At 44.7% G+C, this 21,070-nt stretch overlaps 1 protein-coding gene across 1 annotated transcript in view; it reads right to left on the reverse strand.

The window, feature by feature from the left end:
• The window catches only part of LOC306794136 (cyclic nucleotide-gated channel beta-1-like), a gene marked incomplete at both ends in the record, with an annotated part of 63,486 nt that overhangs the window by 8,338 nt on the left and 34,078 nt on the right, over positions 1-21,070 (reverse strand). Inside the window, 10 exon segments of the mRNA XM_079292068.1 lie at positions 6,085-6,244; positions 6,376-6,517; positions 7,174-7,296; positions 7,967-8,031; positions 8,108-8,194; positions 8,478-8,528; positions 13,649-13,857; positions 14,916-15,143; positions 20,101-20,249; positions 20,335-20,436. Coding sequence (XP_079148194.1) covers positions 6,085-6,244; positions 6,376-6,517; positions 7,174-7,296; positions 7,967-8,031; positions 8,108-8,194; positions 8,478-8,528; positions 13,649-13,857; positions 14,916-15,143; positions 20,101-20,249; positions 20,335-20,436 — 1,316 coding nt within the window.

Consider the following 21,070-nt stretch of genomic DNA (forward strand, 5'->3'; position numbering starts at 1 on the left):
ATATAATTAATAATAATCACATTTTTTAAAGTTTCCAGATATGCATTAAAAATCAACCATAGGATACAATGAACACACAGACACATACACACACACACACATATATATACACATATATATATACACATACACACACACACACACACACACATATATATATATACATATATATATATATATATATACACATACACACACACACATATATATATATCAGGGGTGGGCCGTCAGGGCCTGCAAGGCCTTCTCTGCTGGCTGAAACAGAATCACAAAGTTATCTATTTTATAACTTAATGATGTTTCTTAAATACACTACATGTATTATAATTTAGAAACATATTTTCCCATTATCTTATGTTCTCATTGCACAGCTCCTGTCTTCCTCAGTTGCTCTGCTTCCAGTGCAGCTTGTTTTCAGTAGAGCTTTTATCCAATCAGATCTCACCTCTGTGTCTCTAGGTAGAACAGAGCCAGAGGCCTGCAGACTCTCACGTGCATCATGTGCAGGTTAAGTGAACGGGGACGATGTTGTTGATTGTCATAGTGTTCAACCAATCAGATCTTTAGTTTGACATGGTGGGCGTATTCTTTGACGTGTCAGAGCTGCTAGCTGGCCTACAAGTACGTCAGCATTAACACGCAGCTCAGTGTTCAGGTGCAGCTCTGCAGTGAGCTGCAGCGTGTGCTGTGATTGGTCAGTGGGCGAGCACGTGACTATCGTGAACTGAAACTTAAAGTAGCCATCAGAGCTATGGAAGAAATGATGACGTATTTAGCATTTTGCTTGGTGTAGATTATATATTCTTTACCTGCTTTCTTTTTTAAACACTCAATGGCTGAAGGAGGAGAAACGGATTAGTGAGTTGGGATTTAACCGGATTAAACTCTTACTCAACAAAGAAAGGAGGATGGAGTTTGTCTTTAAGTCATCTGGTTTGTTTCTTACATGTAATATCTGAATGACCCTCCAGTGGGCAGCAGAATGCGTGTTGCTGCAGGTCTGCTGGGTTGATGTGTTGCTCTGTTGTCATATGAACTGTTTTACTGCCTGTATCGTTACACCTGTTTTACTTGCTGCCGGTTGTTATGGGAAAATATGTCATCGTCTTATGCTTTAGGATTAAAGAATGTAAATCTTTAACTGTGCAGGCACCAAACACCTTTTCAGTAGATGATTCTATCAGTTTTGCATCCAGGTGTCTTGTTATTTGTTATCTGTTATCTTGTTATCTGTTTTCCTGTGCATTGTTTCTGTCTTTAAAGACGGGGACACACAGAGGGGTCATGAGTGCGGTATTTCCCTTGATGGGCATCAGCTGAAGGGCATGACCCTCTGCAGGCATATATTATGTGTGATGGTTCACAGGTTCATTCCGTCTCTGCAATACTGTGACTTAACTCTTTGACCAGGTCACGGTGACATCAAAGGACGCATCTGGCTGGGTGTATCCATGGTTTATTGTGGGGCAAACTGATAACAAAGGGATTTGTAAACAGGCCTTAAAAGCGCCTTCAGGTTATCGTAAAGACAGGATAGTGTACTTCAAAGAAAAACATCTGCCTTGACATTTTTTATTATCTTCTGTCTTCTTTTGATTATTCTTGTTTGCAAACCAAGATAACGGCATGCTAGCTGAGTATAAATGTCCGTGCATTTAACTGTGTCGTCAGAGCACCTCTTACGGATGACGGTGATGTGTCTGTGAGACTGTGTTCTCTTTGCTTGCAAGCAAATAAATTGACTATTACAACTTTGATCGTTCACCAAGACTCTGTTTCAATTGACATTGATTTGATAACACTTTGACACTCTTCTCCCGACTTTTCATAGAAATATTCCACAACACGGTATTGTTACACCTGTTTTACTTCCTGCCTGTATCGTTACACCTGTTTTACTTGCTGCCTGTATCGTTACACCTGTTTTACTTGCTGCCTGTATCGTTACACCTGTTTTACTTGCTGCCTGTATCGTTACACCTGTTTTACTTGCTGCCTGTATCGTTACACCTGTTTTACTTGCTGCCTGTATTGTTACACCTGTTTTACTTGCTGCCTGTATCGTTACACCTGTTTTACTTGCTGCCTGTATCGTTACACCTGTTTTACCTGCTGCCTGTATCGTTACACCTGTTTTACCTGCTGCCTGCATCGTTACACCTGTTTTACCTGCTGCCTGCATCGTTACACCTGTTTTACCTGCTGCCTGCATCGTTACACCTGTTTTACTTGCTGCCTGTATCGTTACACCTGTTTTACTTGCTGCCTGTATCGTTACACCTGTTTTACCTGCTGCCTGTATCGTTACACCTGTTTTACCTGCTGCCTGCATCGTTACACCTGTTTTACTTGCTGCCTGTATCGTTACACCTGTTTTACCTGCTGCCTGTATCGTTACACCTGTTTTACCTGCTGCCTGCATCGTTACACCTGTTTTACCTGCTGCCTGTATCGTTACACCTGTTTTACCTGCTGCCTGCATCGTTACACCTGTTTTACCTGCTGCCTGCATCGTTACACCTGTTTTACCTGCTGCCTGCATCGTTACACCTGTTTTACTTGCTGCCGGTATTGTTCCACCTGTTTTACCTGCTGCCTGTATCGTTACACCTGTTTTACTTGCTGCCTGTATCGTTACACCTGTTTTACCTGCTGCCTGCATCGTTACACCTGTTTTACTTGCTGCCTGTATCGTTACACCTGTTTTACCTGCTGCCTGCATCGTTACACCTGTTTTACCTGCTGCCTGCATCGTTACACCTGTTTTACCTGCTGCCTGTATCGTTACACCTGTTTTACCTGCTGCCTGCATCGTTACACCTGTTTTACCTGCTGCCTGTATCGTTACACCTGTTTTACCTGCTGCCCGTATCGTTACACCTGTTTTACTTGCTGCCTGTATCGTTACACCTGTTTTACCTGCTGCCGGTATCATTACACCTGTTTTACTTGCTGCCTGCATCGTTACACCTGTTTTACCTGCTGCCTGTATCGTTACACCTGTTTTACCTGCTGCCTGTATCGTTACACCTGTTTTACCTGCTGCCGGTATCATTACACCTGTTTTACCTGCTGCCTGTATCGTTACACCTGTTTTACCTGCTGCCTGTATCGTTACACCTGTTTTACCTGCTGCCGGTATCATTACACCTGTTTTACTTGCTGCCTGTATCGTTACACCTGTTTTACTTGCTGCCGGTATCGTTACACCTGTTTTACCTACTGCCTGTATCGTTACACCTGTTTTACTTGCTGCCTGTATCGTTACACCTGTTTTACCTGCTGCCTGTATCGTTACACCTGTTTTACTTGCTGCCGGTATCGTTACACCTGTTTTACCTACTGCCTGTATCGTTACACCTGTTTTACTTGCTGCCTGTATCGTTACACCTGTTTTACCTGCTGCCTGTATCGTTACACCTGTTTTACCTGCTGCCTGTATCGTTACACCTGTTTTACCTGCTGCTTGCATCGTTACACCTGTTTTACCTGCTGCCTGTATTGTTACACCTGTTTTACCTGCTGCCTGTATCGTTACACCTGTTTTACCTGCTGCCGGTATCATTACACCTGTTTTACTTGCTGCCTGTATCGTTACACCTGTTTTACTTGCTGCCGGTATCGTTACACCTGTTTTACCTACTGCCTGTATCGTTACACCTGTTTTACTTGCTGCCTGTATCGTTACACCTGTTTTACCTGCTGCCTGTATCGTTACACCTGTTTTACCTGCTGCCTGTATCGTTACACCTGTTTTACCTGCTGCTTGCATCGTTACACCTGTTTTACCTGCTGCCTGTATTGTTACACCTGTTTTACTTGCTGCCTGTATCGTTACACCTGTTTTACCTGCTGCCTGTATCGTTACACCTGTTTTACCTGCTGCCTGCATCGTTACACCTGTTTTACCTGCTGCCTGTATCGTTACACCTGTTTTACTTGCTGCCTGCATCGTTACACCTGTTTTACCTGCTGCCTGTATCGTTACACCTGTTTTACTTGCTGCCGGTATCGTTACACCTGTTTTACTTGCTGCCTGTATCGTTATGAATGAATGAATGAATTAATTTTATTTATATAGCGCTTTTCACAGACAGTACTATCACAAAGTGCTTAACAGAGCAGACATTTAAAATCATAAAAAACACAATGTGACCCAAGGGTCAATAAATTACATACACAGAGTGAATAAAAAATGTTAAAGAATAAAATAAAAATAAAATAAAAATGTAAAACAAATGTTAAGAGCAGGTCTAGGACATGGGTTTACTTTTACACAAACGCCAGCCTAAACAGGTGGGTTTTTAGCTGGCTTTTAAAAGTATCCACAGTATCTGCGAGGCGTAGAGTTGCAGGCAGAGCATTCCAGAGCCTCGGGGCCACTGCCTCAAAGGCTCGGTCACCACGGGTCTTAAATCGTGTGCGTGGGACAGAAGACCTAGAGCATTTGACCTGAGAGTGCGGGCGGGTGAATAGGGGCGAAGTAGATCAGCTACATAAGTCGGAGCCTGACCGTGAAGTGCTCTGTAAGTGATGGTGAGAATTTTGAAGTGTATCCGAGATGCTACAGGAAGCCAGTGGAGAGATCGGAGTACGGGGGTGATGTGAGACCGTCGGTTTGTCCTGGTGAGTAATCTGGCGGCACCTGTTTTACTTGCTGCCTGCATCGTTACACCTGTTTTACCTGCTGCCTGTATCGTTACACCTGTTTTACCTGCTGCCTGCATCGTTACACCTGTTTTACCTGCTGCCTGTATCGTTACACCTGTTTTACCTGCTGCCTGCATCGTTACACCTGTTTTACCTGCTGCCTGTATCGTTACACCTGTTTTACCTGCTGCCTGTATCGTTCCACCTGTTTTACCTGCTGCCTGTATCGTTACACCTGTTTTACCTGCTGCCTGTATCGTTACACCTGTTTTACCTGATGCCTGTATCGTTACACCTGTTTTACCTGCTGCCTGTATCGTTACACCTGTTTTACCTGCTGCCTGTATCGTTCCACCTGTTTTACTTGCTGCCGGTATTGTTACACCTGTTTTACCTGCTGCCTGTATCGTTCCACCTGTTTTACCTGATGCCTGTATCGTTCCACCTGTTTTACCTGCTGCCTGTATCGTTACACCTGTTTTACTTGCTGCCGGTATTGTTCCACCTGTTTTACCTGCTGCCTGTATCATTACACCTGTTTTACTTGCTGCTGGTATTGTTACACCTGTTTTACCTGCTGCCTGTATCGTTACACCTGTTTTACCTGCTGCCTGTATCGTTACACCTGTTTTACTTGCTGCCGGTATTGTTCCACCTGTTTTACCCGCTGCCTGTATCGTTACACCTGTTTTACTTGCTGCCGGTATTGTTCCACCTGTTTTACCTGCTGCCGGTATCATTACACCTGTTTTACTTGCTGCCTGTATCGTTACACCTGTTTTACTTGCTGCCTGTATCGTTACACCTGTTTTACTTGCTGCCTGTATCGTTACACCTGTTTTACTTGCTGCCTGTATCGTTACACCTGTTTTACCTGCTGCCTGCATCGTTACACCTGTTTTACTTGCTGCCGGTATTGTTCCACCTGTTTTACTTGCTGCCGGTATTGTTCCACCTGTTTTACCTGCTGCCTGTATCGTTACACCTGTTTTACTTGCTGCCGGTATTGTTCCACCTGTTTTACTTGCTGCCGGTATTGTTCCACCTGTTTTACCTGCTGCCGGTATCATTACACCTGTTTTACTTGCTGCCTGTATCGTTACACCTGTTTTACTTGCTGCCTGTATCGTTACACCTGTTTTACTTGCTGCCTGTATCGTTACACCTGTTTTACTTGCTGCCTGTATCGTTACACCTGTTTTACTTGCTGCCGGTATTGTTCCACCTGTTTTACTTGCTGCCGGTATTGTTCCACCTGTTTTACCTGCTGCCTGTATCGTTACACCTGTTTTACCTGATGCCGGTATTGTTACACCTGTTTTACCTGATGCCTGTATTGTTACACCTGTTTTACCTGCTGCCTGTATCGTTACACCTGTTGCCTACTGAAGAAAACTATCTTTTACTGGGACACAAACTGAGGACTCCTCTTACCCAGCATGCCCTGGCTCTTCCAGGTGTAGTCGTACCAGGTCTTGATGCGGTTCTGTACCTCTCCGGGGATGTTGTAGGAGGTCATGTACTTGACGGTGCTGTCCATGCTGGCTCGGTAGCAGTTCTCACCGGCTGTCGCAGCTCCGACCACGTCTCTCATCTGAGACCATCACAAAGACACAAATAGCTTTATCTCAACGTTCCCACAGATTCTATTCATTTTGTATTCTTTGTTTGACTGTAATCGCTCTGTAACGTTGAATGTTATCATTAATATTATAAATAACTGACCTGACCGATCATGATGGAAAAGGCAAAGACGCCGACAAAGTAATTGATGTTCTGGAAGCAGATCTCAAAGACGGTGGTGGGGTCCGGCAGTCCTCCGATGGTGATCAACGTCTTCACGGCAAAATAGTAACAGCGAATATAACTGTAGGAAAAACAGAAGTACATGTGAGATCCATCTGCAGTTAGAGATCAGGTGTGTTCAGCCTCGTGCTTCATCGTTCACTTCTGTTCTCAGCCCATTGATGATCACGCTCAGAGATTCAAACTTACACTTTGTTTGTCGAAACTATCTTGTTCATTTTCAAATCACTTTTATTATTACTCACAGTACTATTTTATTACCGATACCAGTAATGCACATTACTGACTTTGTCTCTGTGCTTTCTCTCCTCACAGGTTCCTGTGGATCCGGGTTATACCTGGACCTGGTCTTGCCTCCTGCCGTGGTTCTGTCATACACATTGAATGTGTTGTAACTCTGTTGTGTTGTTCATTGTGTACACATGACATCTATCACACTCCATCCTGATAGAGGATCCTCCTCTGTTGATCTCCATCAGGTCTCTCCCTCTTTTCTCCCTTTAAAGGGTTTTTGGGGAGTTCTTCCTGTTGTGATGTGAGGGTCAAAGGTCAGAGGATGTTGCATGTGTACAGACTGTAAAGCCCTCTGAGGAGAATTTGTAACTTGTGATTTTGGGCGATACAAAAATGAATTGAATTGAATTGTTTTCTTGTTGTATTAACAGTGTGAAGCAGAAGCCTCTTGAACTGGTCCAGAAGGTGAGAGGAGATTCTTACGCGTTTCCTTTCCCGTTGTAGACCCACTTGGTGGATCCCAGTCCTTCATAGTCTGAGCCCCAGTAGAAGAGACAAGCATTGATGTGCAGCGAGTACAGCAGGTAGGTAGAGGTCCGGATCACCCTGAGACACACGCACGCGTGCACGCACACACGCACGCAAACACGCACACACACGCACACACACACACACGCACACACACGCACACACACGCACGCACGCACATAATTACATGTGAGGTTCCTCAAGGATAAATTCTGGTGCTTTTTTGCCTGTAATATTTGTATAAGAAAATATAAAACCCTTTTTATTCAGAAAACAGCTGCAGTTCAAATATACGACAAATATAAAGAAATACAAGATCAATATATCAAAAATGTGCACAAACACAAATCCAACGTCAGAAATGCTTCTTAATTCTCTGTTTTGTCAGCCTCTATACAGACGACACAGCGTTTTATGTTGCTGTGATTGATAATATTCAGAGCTTTTTATTAGTGTGTGGGGGCGGGGCAGACGACACCAGGCGGAGGGTTGATATTACATCCATTCCTCCATCAGTAAACTGTGATATTAACATCAAATGTTATTTACCTGTTCATTAGGCGCTGCATGAATGAAGGCTCTAAAGCAGTTTAGTTTATCAGATGAAAGGTTTTATTGACCCACTGACGTCATAAACAACTCTGTTAGGATATTGTTTGTGAGTCGTGACCAGGAACTTGTGATGTGTGGTGTTAATGAAACAGCTTCTCCTGTTGCTTTCTGTAGGTAAACGTCACCAAAGACTCACCTGTAGATGTACGCTTTCTTCATCACGGCTTCCATTCTGTCGTTGAACTCAAAGAAAGCCATGTACTGAGAGAGGAGAGATGAGTCAGCGCTTTATCAGCATCAGGATGAACATCTGCATGAACACAGAACAGCTGCTGACCTTCAGCAGACGAGGGAATCTCAGCAGAGAGTTGACTCCGGTGAAACAGTAAAGTATCTCCATGGGAAACAGACTGATGACGTCCATCTGAGGCACGAGAGAAGAATCAAGCTCTCATGTTTAATCAATAAGAAATTAAAGAGAACAAGATATGTGGATTATTTCTTTATCGTAACATTAAATCATGAAAACGCTTTTCAATCCGAGAAATGAGTTATAACTGTCAGTACTTCATAAAGATATACACACATATTCATATATGTATGATAACTATATATCAATGCATCGTCAGGTGACCTCTCACATTGATCGTGCGACCCTCTGAAGGGTCTCGGTTGGGAACCATGAAAGTATTTTCTGTGCGTCCTACCTTAAACCTCTCAGTGGTCATGTAGTTCTCTCTCATGTCCTTCTTCTCACACTGGAATGAAGAAGTTGCAGGTTAAAGAATAAAAGTCAAAAGTGTCAAGAAGAGTTGAGATCACAGGGAAGCTGCCTTGAATAAATGCATACACGATCAGGGGAAAGGTCAGGATAAAAAGACAGAGTATACTCAAAAATTGAAAGATAAAGTTTATAATCATTATATAACAAATGTGTAATACATAGAGTGATTTAACAAGTGTAAAGCTGAGTATAATAATAATCTGTGTATCAGAGTTGAAATGTGAAGAATGTGTGTCGCAGGGAGAAGTGGATTTTGGGGAAGTGAGAGAGAGGAGGGGGGCCCGAAAAGAGGAAAAGAGTGAGATCATGGCAGATGTTTTAGGCGGAGGTCCAGTAATCGGACACGCGGCTTCAGACTCTGCTGAAACGCTGATTGCACAATCCAAAAAGTGCTAAGGGCCCGAAAGAGCAAGGAACAGAGGGGAATAAGGTTCTTTCCATAAGCATACGCACTCACACATAAGGGTGGGAGGAAGATCATGTGTGCAGAAAGGGAGGGGGGGACAGATAGCCCAGATCAACAATAAAAGGAGACGCTTGCAAGCCACAAGCTGGGATTTCTACACGAGAGCCGTCCAAGTGCTCTAAGAAGATACGGACCATCGCGACAGAAGTATTTGAGGACTCCGTCTCTGCTCACGAAAAGAAAGATTGCCATTCGTGGACAAAGATTGAAAGACGGAGAGTTTTGTAAATAAAATATATTCATTCACTGTTAAATAATATGCGCTATACTTGTAAAGCTTATATTGCGGAGTTGTGAGGTCACTGTAAGTAGGTCAAAAACGCAGAATGGGGCATTCCGTCACCCGTTCGTACGATAGGAACAGATACAGTGGCCCTGAAAGTAACGCTTGCTTAAACCACCAGATTAGGGCAGAAACTGCCATCTTACAGTAAGAGAAGAGCTCTTTTTATCTATTCACACAGAGACTGCGAAATAGTTTAGAACTGCACTCCTTTCATTTTCTTCACCTTAAGTGTTAACAATATGCTGTAGATCAACATTTCACACACACTGATGTTCCAGAGAAGGCAGGTTTCGGACGTGAGCCAGTGTGGATGAAGCTGTCCAGAGCTCCATCAGGCCATTTGAATGCTAGAAACAAATCCGCCTCTGCTTTGATTTTGACCAATGGCTCCACAAGGAGAACCAGATGGACACGCCTGCTTACTCTGTATAAGCACTTTTAGGTTTCACTTTTGGCACTCTTTGCTTTTGCTAGGGTCCGTGCACGTTTAACTGCTGGACATAATACTTCTGTCACAAATAAATGTTATTGCTTGAATTGAGCTAAACGCCTCGATCTCAGTCTGTTAACTCGATCTTCATTCTTAACAGTTTCCCTCTCCCCACTGCTTGACTTTAACAACTGAACGGATGGACACGGCAGCCCTAAAATACTTTGTACTGAGCCTGAAGGACTGCTGAACGGACTCCACTGTGAGAGCAGGAGGAGCCCGGGCGTCTGGCCAGACAACTCCAAAATAACTTTTTCATTGAACCTTTGAAATCCAGCTCCAACCGAGCCGACTCGGCATCGAAACGAATGAGTATAACCAAGGAATTAAAAGTACGAATCAAGTGTAGTAACATTTATGTGAGCTGTAGCTTCGCCATTGCTAAATAAATATAACCTGCAATAAATATCTAATCTGCATTTAAAGTAAATTTCTCAAGTGCATTCATTTTGCTGAAGTAGTAAAAGTTCCTTGTGGCAGTAAAAAGTTAAATCTATTGTATGTCTAACAACTGAGTTTTGTAAGGTTATCCTGGAGACCGATCCACTTAACAATCCCTTACGGTTTTAGAAGTAATCCTAGCCGTTAAAACCTAACCTGGCATTTACCAAGAGCACGGATCCAGAAGAGGGAAGCTGCCATAACCGACGCGACTGGTAGGAGCGCCCGGGGGCAGGGTGGCCCCTCGACCGACTGTGTGTTTTACCGGAGGAAGCAGGGTAGACGTCGGGAGTAACGGCAGTTAGCAGAGCCAGGCGAGTTTCCTCGCAAGAACACCAGCTCGACAATCTTTTAATAGAGAGCTGAGTCAGTGAGTAGCCCCGTATCGGGCCAAAGAACCCCAGGATCTAACACGTGGCACTCAACGTGGGGCTCGACGGAAAAGGAGCACGTGGCGCCCACCAAGAAGAAGAACCCCGGCAGCCGAGAGAGGCTGTCGTTCGTGTACGAAGGACCCCAGGAGAAGAGACTTGGGTAGAAAGTAACGCTGCCCAACGCTCAGTGAAGTCTGATTGCGAGACATCCACGCATCGAAGCTGTGTGTGGTATTTACAAGCCAGCACAGGAGAAGCCGCAGGCGACGGCGGAGCATCGACCAGAATCATCCGACCTGTAGAGGGGCCAGAACCTGATCCCATCCCTACTCAACGTACGAAGAGAGGCTTTGGGAGGAAGGCGACTCGAGACAACAAAGACAAAGACAAAGTCCAAGATGCAAGAGCAGCAGAACGGACCAGACGTTCCAGGGACCGGCCGGCAGACGGAGGCGACCCAGCGGGACGAGCCTGCGGCCCCGATGAAGGAATCGCCACCGGACGGCAGCGAGGACCAGAGGGACGACACGGCAGAACGAGCGGCATCGAGAGAACCGACACCGGATAAAGACAACAGAGGCAACGTCCAACATCAGGTCATCCTGTACGGAAGAGGATGGACCATCTGGGACGCTGCCATCCAACAACACCTAACCCACCTACATCAAGAAGAAAGTAGGGCGTCGGTTAAAGGAGAAGTAGAACAGCAGTGCAAAGAGAAGGGTGAAAAGAGCTAGCTAAAAGTAAAAAAGTGGCTCATCAAGACCTATGGAGGAAAAATAGCCGAATTACGGCTAAGCATGGAGCTCGAAGTGGTGCACCAGAGGGCCCACACGCGAGAAGAAATTCACTGGCAAGGAAACGAGGAAGTGGATAGTTTCGTCCAGATGAGACAAGTTGTCTTTGTTGGGATCGAGAAGTGGGAAGAATTGCCCAAAGGAAGGGTAGTCCCAGAAGAGAGCGTGGAGGAGGTGGTGCAGGCGGTGCATGGGGCACTAGGACATGCAGGCACCGTTCCAACGCGAAGGGAACTGGAAAAGCAGCGACTCTGGATTCCTGAAAAAGAAGTCTGCAGAATCCTAAAAAACTGTGAGTTGTGTGGTCGATACAACGCAGGAAGGAGAGGACAAAGGGTGGGGGGGACTCACCATTAAGAAAAGAGGAATCCAAGGAGTGGGGCAGCTGAAGCCAGTTCCGTATTCGGAGAAAACCAGGAACTCAAGAATGGCCACCAACATACAAGATTTACCACCCTACGTCAGAGTGGCCAATGTCAAAGGGTTGGTTACCATGAGAAGGAGCACTACGGGGCTCTGGGCAGGCAGAGCCGTGAAGAAGTTGGGGTACGCAAAGAAGTGATTTCTCTCCGGAGAAAAAGAAGTGTTGCAATGGAGAGAAGTTAAGAACGCCTGTGTGGTCTGCCTGCTGCCGACCACCCTAGCTGTTCAATGGGAGGGACCCGGAGACCAGAAACAGCTTCGGGTCACCGGGAGAAGAAAAGAGTTTAACCGCATGCACCATAAGCCGGTGAAGGTTATGGATGCATACATATGCGGTACATGCCGTGTGGAGACATTAACCAGGTTAACCTTCATCACCTAGTGGTGGTCGACAGCTGGGAGCAGGCATCAGGACAGTCTTCACCAGAGTGACGACGTGCTCGTCATCACTGCCCCGGGCGACGAAAACTTCCTGTGAGAATCCTACTAGCTAAGGTGAGGCAGCCTGAGACCTCAAGAAGGGGGTGTCAAAAAGAGCTGAGATCCCAGCCAAGCTGCCTTAAATGAGGGAATACATGTTCGGTATGTAAATTAGGCTAAAGGGACATAAAGCGTATAATTATAGTTTAACGGATGAAATCTAATAATCATTTTAAAGCAAGCGTGTATTACATAACACATGTAAAGTGATTTTAACAAATGTAAACCTGATAATAATAATAATATGTGTACCTGAGGAGAGTGCAGTCTGTGGGTGTAGAAAGTATGGAGAAAGGGGAAGTACAACAGATGTTGAACACCCAGACACACGCGCAGGGCTTGATTGAGGGAAGTTGGGGTGATTTCCTCATGCAGACGGGAGAGGCAGCCCAAAAGAAGTAACTTGCAAACAGCAAGACGGGAATTCACGACGGGACACCGACCGAGCCATCCATGGAGAAACACTGGACCTCGTCGACAGCCACGTCGGAGGACTTCGTCTCTGTTCACGGAAAGAAGACCGCCGTTCGTGGACAAAGATTGAAAGACGGAGAATCACCTCTCCCCCCTGCTTGACTTTAACAACTGGACAACGGATGGACGCAGCCGCCTTAAAGACTTTATACTGAGCCTTGAGGATCGCTGAACGGACTTCGTTTGCCGCGCAGGAGGAGCCGGGGGGGTCTGGCCGAACCTTCGCTCCTAAAAACCCCAAAAGGATTTTTTATCACATCGACAATCCAGCTCCACCGAGCCACCTCGGCATCGAAATTAATGAGTATAATCTGAGAAGAAAATTGTAACGAATCGAATCAAGTACAGTATTATTTTTTTGTGAGTTGTAGCTGAGCCCCAACTAAATATAACCTGCAATAAATATCTAATCTGCATTTAAAGTAAATTTCTCAAGTGTATTCATTTTGCTGAAATAGTAAAAGTTCCTCATGGCAGTAAAAAGTTAAATCCATTGTATGTCTAACAACTGAGTTCTGAATGGTTATCCTAGTGACCTATCCACTTAACAACCCCTTACGATTTTAGATGTAATCCTACCCGTGAAAACCAAACCTGGCAATTTACCAAGAGCATGGATCCAAAAGAGGGAAGCTGCCATAACTGACGTGACTGGTAGGAGCAAGTACGCATTTACGTGAGGAAGCAGGGTAGACGTCAGGAGTAACGGTAGTTAGCAGAGCCAGGCGAGTTCCCTCGCAAGAACACCAGCTCGCCAATCTTTTAATAGAGAGCTGAGCCAGTAAGTAGCCCCGTATCGGGCCAGAGAACCCCCGGATCTAACAAAAGACAGATTTGATGTTATTTCTGGTGGTTCCACCGACCACGATGTCTCCTCCGCGGACGAACTGCAGTCTGGGCTGGAAGACCAGGATGTCGGTGACGTAGATGAGGTCGCAGGTGTAGTCCATCAGCAGCCACAGGTGCAGGTTCTCGGGGGTTTGGTAGGGGAACGCCCAGCGGACGGGAATCAACCACATGTTCCAGTTCCAGGCCGCCACGACACAGAAGAGCCAGATGACGTAGATCAGATCTGTGAGGCGGAGACAGGAAGTCCTTATCAGACCAGCAACATGCTGCAAAGTAACAAGTACTTTTCCTCATACTGTACCTTTTTTGAGGTACTTTACTTTACTCGAGTATTTCTACCTCATGCTACTTTATACTTTTCCTTCACTACATCTCAGAGCAAATGTACTTATACGTTTACCTCCCAGCTTTACATATTGTATAAGTATTGTTGTACATGATGAAGTATTGTTATACATGATGAAGTATTATTATATATGATGAAGTATTGTTGTACATGATGAAGTATTGTTGTACATGATGAAGTATTGTTATAAATGATGAAGTATTGTTGTACATGATGAAGTATTGTTATAAATGATGAAGTATTGTTGTACATGATGACGTATTGTTGTACATGATGAAGTATTGTTGTACATGATGACGTATTGTTGTACATGATGAAGTATTGTTGTAAATGATGAAGTATTGTTGTAAATGATGAAATATTGTTATACATGATGAAGTATTGTTGTAAATGATGAAATATTGTTATACATGATGAAGTATTGTTATAAATGATGAAGTATTGTTGTACATGATGAAGTATTGTTGTAAATGATGAAATATTGTTATACATGATGAAGTATTGTTATAAATGATGAAGTATTGTTGTACATGATGAAGTATTGTTGTAAATGATGAAATATTGTTGTACATGATGAAGTATTGTTGTACATGATGAAGTATTGTTATAAATGATGAAATATTGTTGATCATTTTTATGAGAATAATATTTCTTTATTGCCAGACGATTAATATGTAAATATAAGAAAAGTATCTTTAATATGAATCAGTCCAGAGGTGAAGGAGCAGACAGCTTCGTTCTTTCTAGGTTTTATAGTTGACAGCATCACATTTAATGTGAACACATACGAGGATGTGACTCGATGCACTAACACAGAACTATCTGTGGACGGCGAGGACAGCTGGACAGACGAAGACATAGATATTGTATAGATGTATAATAAATCAACATAAAATATCTAAATTCAAGCTTTCTGTAAATATCTGTCGGCTCACCGGTGAACGGGTCGATGCTGGAAGGGAAGCGGTACTCCATCAAGACTCGGACCCAGTCCGGCATTGGGGGCAGTTTGGGAATTGTCACTGGATGTCCCAGAAGTTCAAAGGGGAGCAAGAAGTCCTTCTCTTCCTCTTCCTCTTCTGCTGCGGTAGGGGTTTCATCCTTCTTCTCTTCTTCTTCTTCTGGAGGAGGAGGAGGAGGAGGAGGAGGACCTTTGCTCGGTGCTGCAGAAAGAATCAATCTGATAATCTTCTATTTCAGTGGTATTCAATTCAAATTCCAAAAGGTCCAGATTGAGAAAATGTCCTCGTGTAAAGGTCTGGAACATTACAATAATCAGAATCAGAATCAGCTTTATTGGCCATGTGTGCTTACGCATACATGGAATTTGTCTCCGGTTTCCACTCCGCTCTCAATGTACAAACACAAATTTACAATAAACAAGAAAATATATGTATAAATAATAAAAAGGGCAGCAAAAAAAGTAGAACGGATGTAGGTATAGACATTTAGCTATAATATAAGCATAAATATATATATATATGTGAACATCAACCTATATACAATGGCATGAGTTGTAAGTGGTGGTAATAGTGTAGTATAACCTATTCATTGTTCACGAGAGTGACGGCCAGCAGAAAGAAGCTGTTCCTGTGTCTGGTGGTTTTGGTGTACAGAGCCCTGTAGCGCCCTCCAGAGGGGAGGAGGTGAACAGCTTGTGTCCAGGGTGTGATGGTCTGCAGAGATCTTTCTGCCCGTTTCCTGACTCTGGAGGTGTACAAGTCCAGGATGGAGGGCAGGCTGGAACCAATGATCCTCTCTGCAGACCGGACAGTCCGTTGCAGTCTGTTCTGTCCTGTTTGGTGGCCGATCCAAACCACACAGTGATGGAGGAACAGAGAACAGACTGGATGATGGCTGAGTAGAAAATAATCAGCAGCCCCTGAGGCAGGTTGAACTTCCTGAGCTGGCGCAGAAAGTACAACCTCTTCTGGGCCTTTTTCCTGATGGTGTTGATGTTGGGAGCCCACTTTAGGTCCTGGAGATTGTGGATCCCAGAAACTTCAAAGTCTCCACAGCAGACACAGTGTTGTTGAGTATGGTGAGGGGGGGCAGTGTTGGGGGGCTCCTCCTGAAGTCCACTGTCATCTCCACAGTGTTGAGCTTGTTCAGCTCCAGGTTGTTCTGACCACACCAGAGGACCAGCTGCTCAACCTCCCGTCTGTACGCAGACTCATCACCGTCCCTGATGAGGCCGATGACCGTTGTGTCGTCTGAGAACTTCAGGAGTTTAACAGACGGGTCCTCTGAGGTGCAGTCGATGGTGTAGAGGGAGAAGAGCAGTGGGGAGAGCACACATCCCTGGGGGGTCCAGTGCTGATAGTCCGGGTGCTGGATGTGATTTTTCCCAGCCTCACCTGCTGCATCCTGTCAGTCAGGAAGTTTGTGATCCACTGACAGGTGGAGGCTGCACAGTGAGCTGGGAGAGTTTGGATTGGAGTATTGCTGGGATGATGGTGTTGAACGCGGAGCTGAAGTCCACGAACAGAACCCTTGCATATGACCCTGGGGAGTCGAGGTGTTGCAGCATGTAGTGCAGTCCCATGTTGACTGCATCATCCACCGACCTGTTTGCACGGTAGGCAAACTGCAGGGGGTCCAGCAGGGGTCCTGTGATGTTCTTCAGGTGGGTCAACACCAGTCTCTCAAAGGACTTCATGACCACAGACGTCAGGGCGACGGGCCTGTCGTCATTAATCCTGTGATGGAGGATTTCTTGGGGACCGGGATGATGGTGGAGCGTTTGAAGCAGGAGGGGACTTCACACAGGTCCAGTGATCGGTTGAAGATCTTTGTGAAGATGGGGCCAGCTGGTCAACACAGACTTTCAGGCAGGAGGGTGACACACCGTCTGGGCCTGGTGCCTTCCTGATCTTCTGTCTGTGGAAGAGCCGACTCACATCCACTTCACAGATCCTCAGTGCCGGTGGGGGTCGGTTGGGAGAGATGAGGAGGCAGGGGGTGTAGATGGTTGTTTGATGGGGCAGGTGGGGGGGGGGGGGGGGGGGTGAGGGTAGGCTTATCAAACCTGCAGTAGAAGGCATTCAGGTCGTCAGCCAGTTGGTGATTGGCCTCATTGGGGGGGGGGGGGGGGGGGGGGGGGAATGGTCTCCTGTAGTTGGTGAGTACTTCCAGGCCTCTGCAAACTGACGAGGGGTCGAAAACTTGTTCTTCAGCTTTTCAGTGTAGCTTCTCTTAGCTACCCTGATCTCCCTCGTCAATGTGTTGCAAGTTATAATATATAACTTGCGCTATTTAGTGCCATATATATATATATATATATATATATATATATATATATATATATATATATATATATATATATATATATATATATATATTAGGGGTGTAACGGTTCACAGAACTCACGGTTGGGTTCGGTACGATACAGTGGGGCCACGGTTCGGTACGTTTCGGTACAGTAGAAACTATAAATGCAGAGAAATGTACTTGATTTTAAAATATATTTATTCATTACAACTAACATCATAAAGTTATTCTTTGACTTTGAACAATGATGGAACTATACCTGAGTGACCCATCTTCTGGGGTGTCTTCTTAGCAACACAAAAGCATAAAAAACAGAAACTGCTCCTCAATGTTATGTAGTATTGTTACTTACATCTTCTCATCATCATCTCAGTGTGAACAATGATGGAACTAAACCTGAGTGAACGTGGCTCTTCATCTCCCATTCAGTGGTCAGTGATGTGTTACAGTCTAGATTAACTTTATGTTATGTAGTGTTGTTACTTACATCTTGCAAAATAGATTTTTAATCTCAATGGGACTACCTGGTTAAATAAAGTTAAAAAAAAAAATAATAATAATTTAAATTCATTTTTTATTCAAACGTATTGTTCGGTTCGTCATGTATACCGAACCGTGAGCCTCGTACCGACCGGTTCAATACGAATTCAATACGTTCAACCGGTTCAATACGAATGTATATACATATATATATATATATATATATATATATATATATATATATATATATATATATATATATATATATATATATTATATATATATATATATATATATATATATATATATTATTATATATATATATATCAATATATATATATATATTAGTGCTGGGTAACGATTAAAATATTTAATCGCGATTAATCGCATGGATTTTTTGCGATTAATCGCATTGTTATGGCAAAGTTCAATAATGAATTCAAAAGTAGTGTATTGCGCACTTTTATTTTGAAAGTACTGCTATATGAACAAAAGGGCAATAACATTTGGTTCACGAGATGCAGGCAGCATGTTTCATACTTAATGTGAATATAATTCATACTTTGTTGGCATCTTATTCTGAAAACCGGATGTTCGTCTGAAGAAACCGGATGTTGTCTCAAGTTAATGTTTCCGCTAACTTTCAAAGTCCTTCGCTCCCGATCTGTGCCGTTTAAATGCGTTTACCATGAATTTCAGCATACAAGTGCACTCTTGTCAAGACAAAAAATATGACGATATGAAGACAAAGACGTGACGACATGAAGACAGAGACGCGACGACATGAAGACAGAGACGAGACGACATGAAGACAGAGACGAGACGACATGAAGACAGAGACGCGACGACATGAATACAGAGACGCGACGACATGAAGACAGAGACGCGACGACATGAAGACAGACATGACTACATGAAGACAGAGACGCGACGACATGAAGACAGAGACGCAACGACATGAAGACAGAGACACAACGACATGAAGACAGAGACACAACGACATGAAGACAGAGACGCGACGACATGAAGACAGAGACACAACGACATGAAGACAGAGACGCAACGACATGAAGACAGAGACACAACGACATGAAGACAGAGACGCGACGACATGAAGACAGAGACACAACGACATGAAGACAGAGACGCGACGACATGAAGACAGAGACGCAACGACATGAAGACAGAGACACAACGACATGAAGACAGAGACACAACGACATGAAGACAGAGACGCGACGACATAAAGACAGAGACGCGACGACATGAAGACAGAGACGCAACGACATGAAGACAGAGACACAACGACATGAAGACAGAGACGCGACGACATGAAGACAGAGACACAACGACATGAAGACAGAGACGCGACGACATGAAGACAGAGACGCGACGACATGAAGACAGAGACGCGACGACATGAAGACAGAGACGCAACGACATGAATACAGAGACGCGACGACATGAAGACAGAGACGCGACGACATGAAGACAGACGTGACGACATGAAGACAGAGACGCGACGACATGAAGACAGAGACGCGACGACATGAATACAGAGACGCGACGACATGAAGACAGAGACGAGACGACATGAAGACAGAGACGCGACGACATGAAGACAGAGACGAGACGACATGAAGACAGAGACGAGACGACATGAAGACAGAGACGCGACGACATGAAGACAGATACGAGATGACATGAAGACAGAGACGCGATGACATTAAGACAGAGACGAGACGACATGAAGACAGAGACGCGACGACATGAAGACAGAGACGACATGAAGACAGAGACGCGACGACATGAAGACAGATACGAGACGACATGAAGACAGAGACGCGACGACATGAAGACAGAGACGAGACGACATGAAGACAGAGACGCGACGACATGAAGACAGAGACGAGACGACATGAAGACAGAGACGAGACGACATGAAGACAGAGACGCGACGACATGAAGACAGAGACGCGACGACATGAAGACAGAGAAGCGACGACATGAAGACAGATACGAGACGACATGAAGACAGATACGAGACGACATGAAGACAGAGACGCAACGACATTAAGACAGAGACGCGACGACATGAAGACAGAGACGCGACGACATGAAGACAGAGACGCGACGACATGAAGACAGAGAAGCGACGACATGAAGACAGAGACGCGACGACATGAAGACAGAGACGCGACGACATGAAGACAGATACGAGACGACATGAAGACAGAGACGCGACGACATGAAGACAGAGACGCGACGACATGAAGACAGACGTGACGACATAAAGACAGAGACGCGACGCCATGAAGACAGAGACGCGATGACATGAAGACAGAGACACACCAACATGAAGACACTTACATGCTGAAGGACTTTCTTCCTCAGACTCGTCCGGGTCCACCAGCCGGTCTTTTTGCCGCTCTGTCCGTCCTTTAAACAGCCTGACGAGCTCGCTCAGACGGTCTTGGACCACCACACTGCCGACGCTGGCTGCTGACAGAGGACGCATCCTGTGGGACGACAGCAGGACAGTAAGCATTTGGGACGGAGGGGACTGAGGTGGAGGACAAAGTGCATCTGTGTGGTTTCTCTCACTCATCGTCTGCAGTCAGCAGGTCTCTCTGACTGGACCAGGTCTTCAGACCGATTCTCGACAGTTCGTCATCATTCTCATCGGCAGACAGATCACCTGCAGCACTGAGAGGGTCAACGGCAGGAGGACATGTGGACAACAGCATGGGCAGAAATATGAAAAGAAGCACAGGAGGCCTGAAAACAAAGATGCAGAGAGCTTTTCTTTTTTCTTTTAACTGAATGTGGAAAGTTTTTTGATTCCTTGAAACGAGGAAACTAAAAACATAAAGACATAAACATGAAGAAATGAAAACATGAAGAAAGGAGACAGAAATATTCGGACATGTCCACGACAACAAAGACGTGAATAGAAAATAATAAAGATGAATGTGAGTGCAGTGGCATGTTTTAAAATCCTGATATTCACTGAATTTTCCAGGACACATCCTCCGGTTCTTTAAGAGAAGCTAAATCTTCACGTGTTAAAGCTGCATTCTCTCTAATGTCCACCAGGTGGCGACTCCTCTGGTTGTATAGAAGTCTATGAGAAAATGACTCTACTTCTCTCTTGATTATTACCTCAGTAAACATTGTAAACATGAGTTTATGGTCTCAAGCTTTTTCAAGTCCAAAATCCAACATGGCGATGGCCAACAGGACTCATTAGGGGTGTAACGATACGCGTATTCGTATTGAACCGTTCGGTACGAGGCTCACGGTTCGGTACGCATGACGAACTGAACATACGTTATAATAT

This window comes from Melanostigma gelatinosum, assembly GCF_949748355.1.
Source record: "Melanostigma gelatinosum genome assembly, chromosome: 2".
Classification (NCBI taxonomy): domain Eukaryota; kingdom Metazoa; phylum Chordata; class Actinopteri; order Perciformes; family Zoarcidae; genus Melanostigma; species Melanostigma gelatinosum.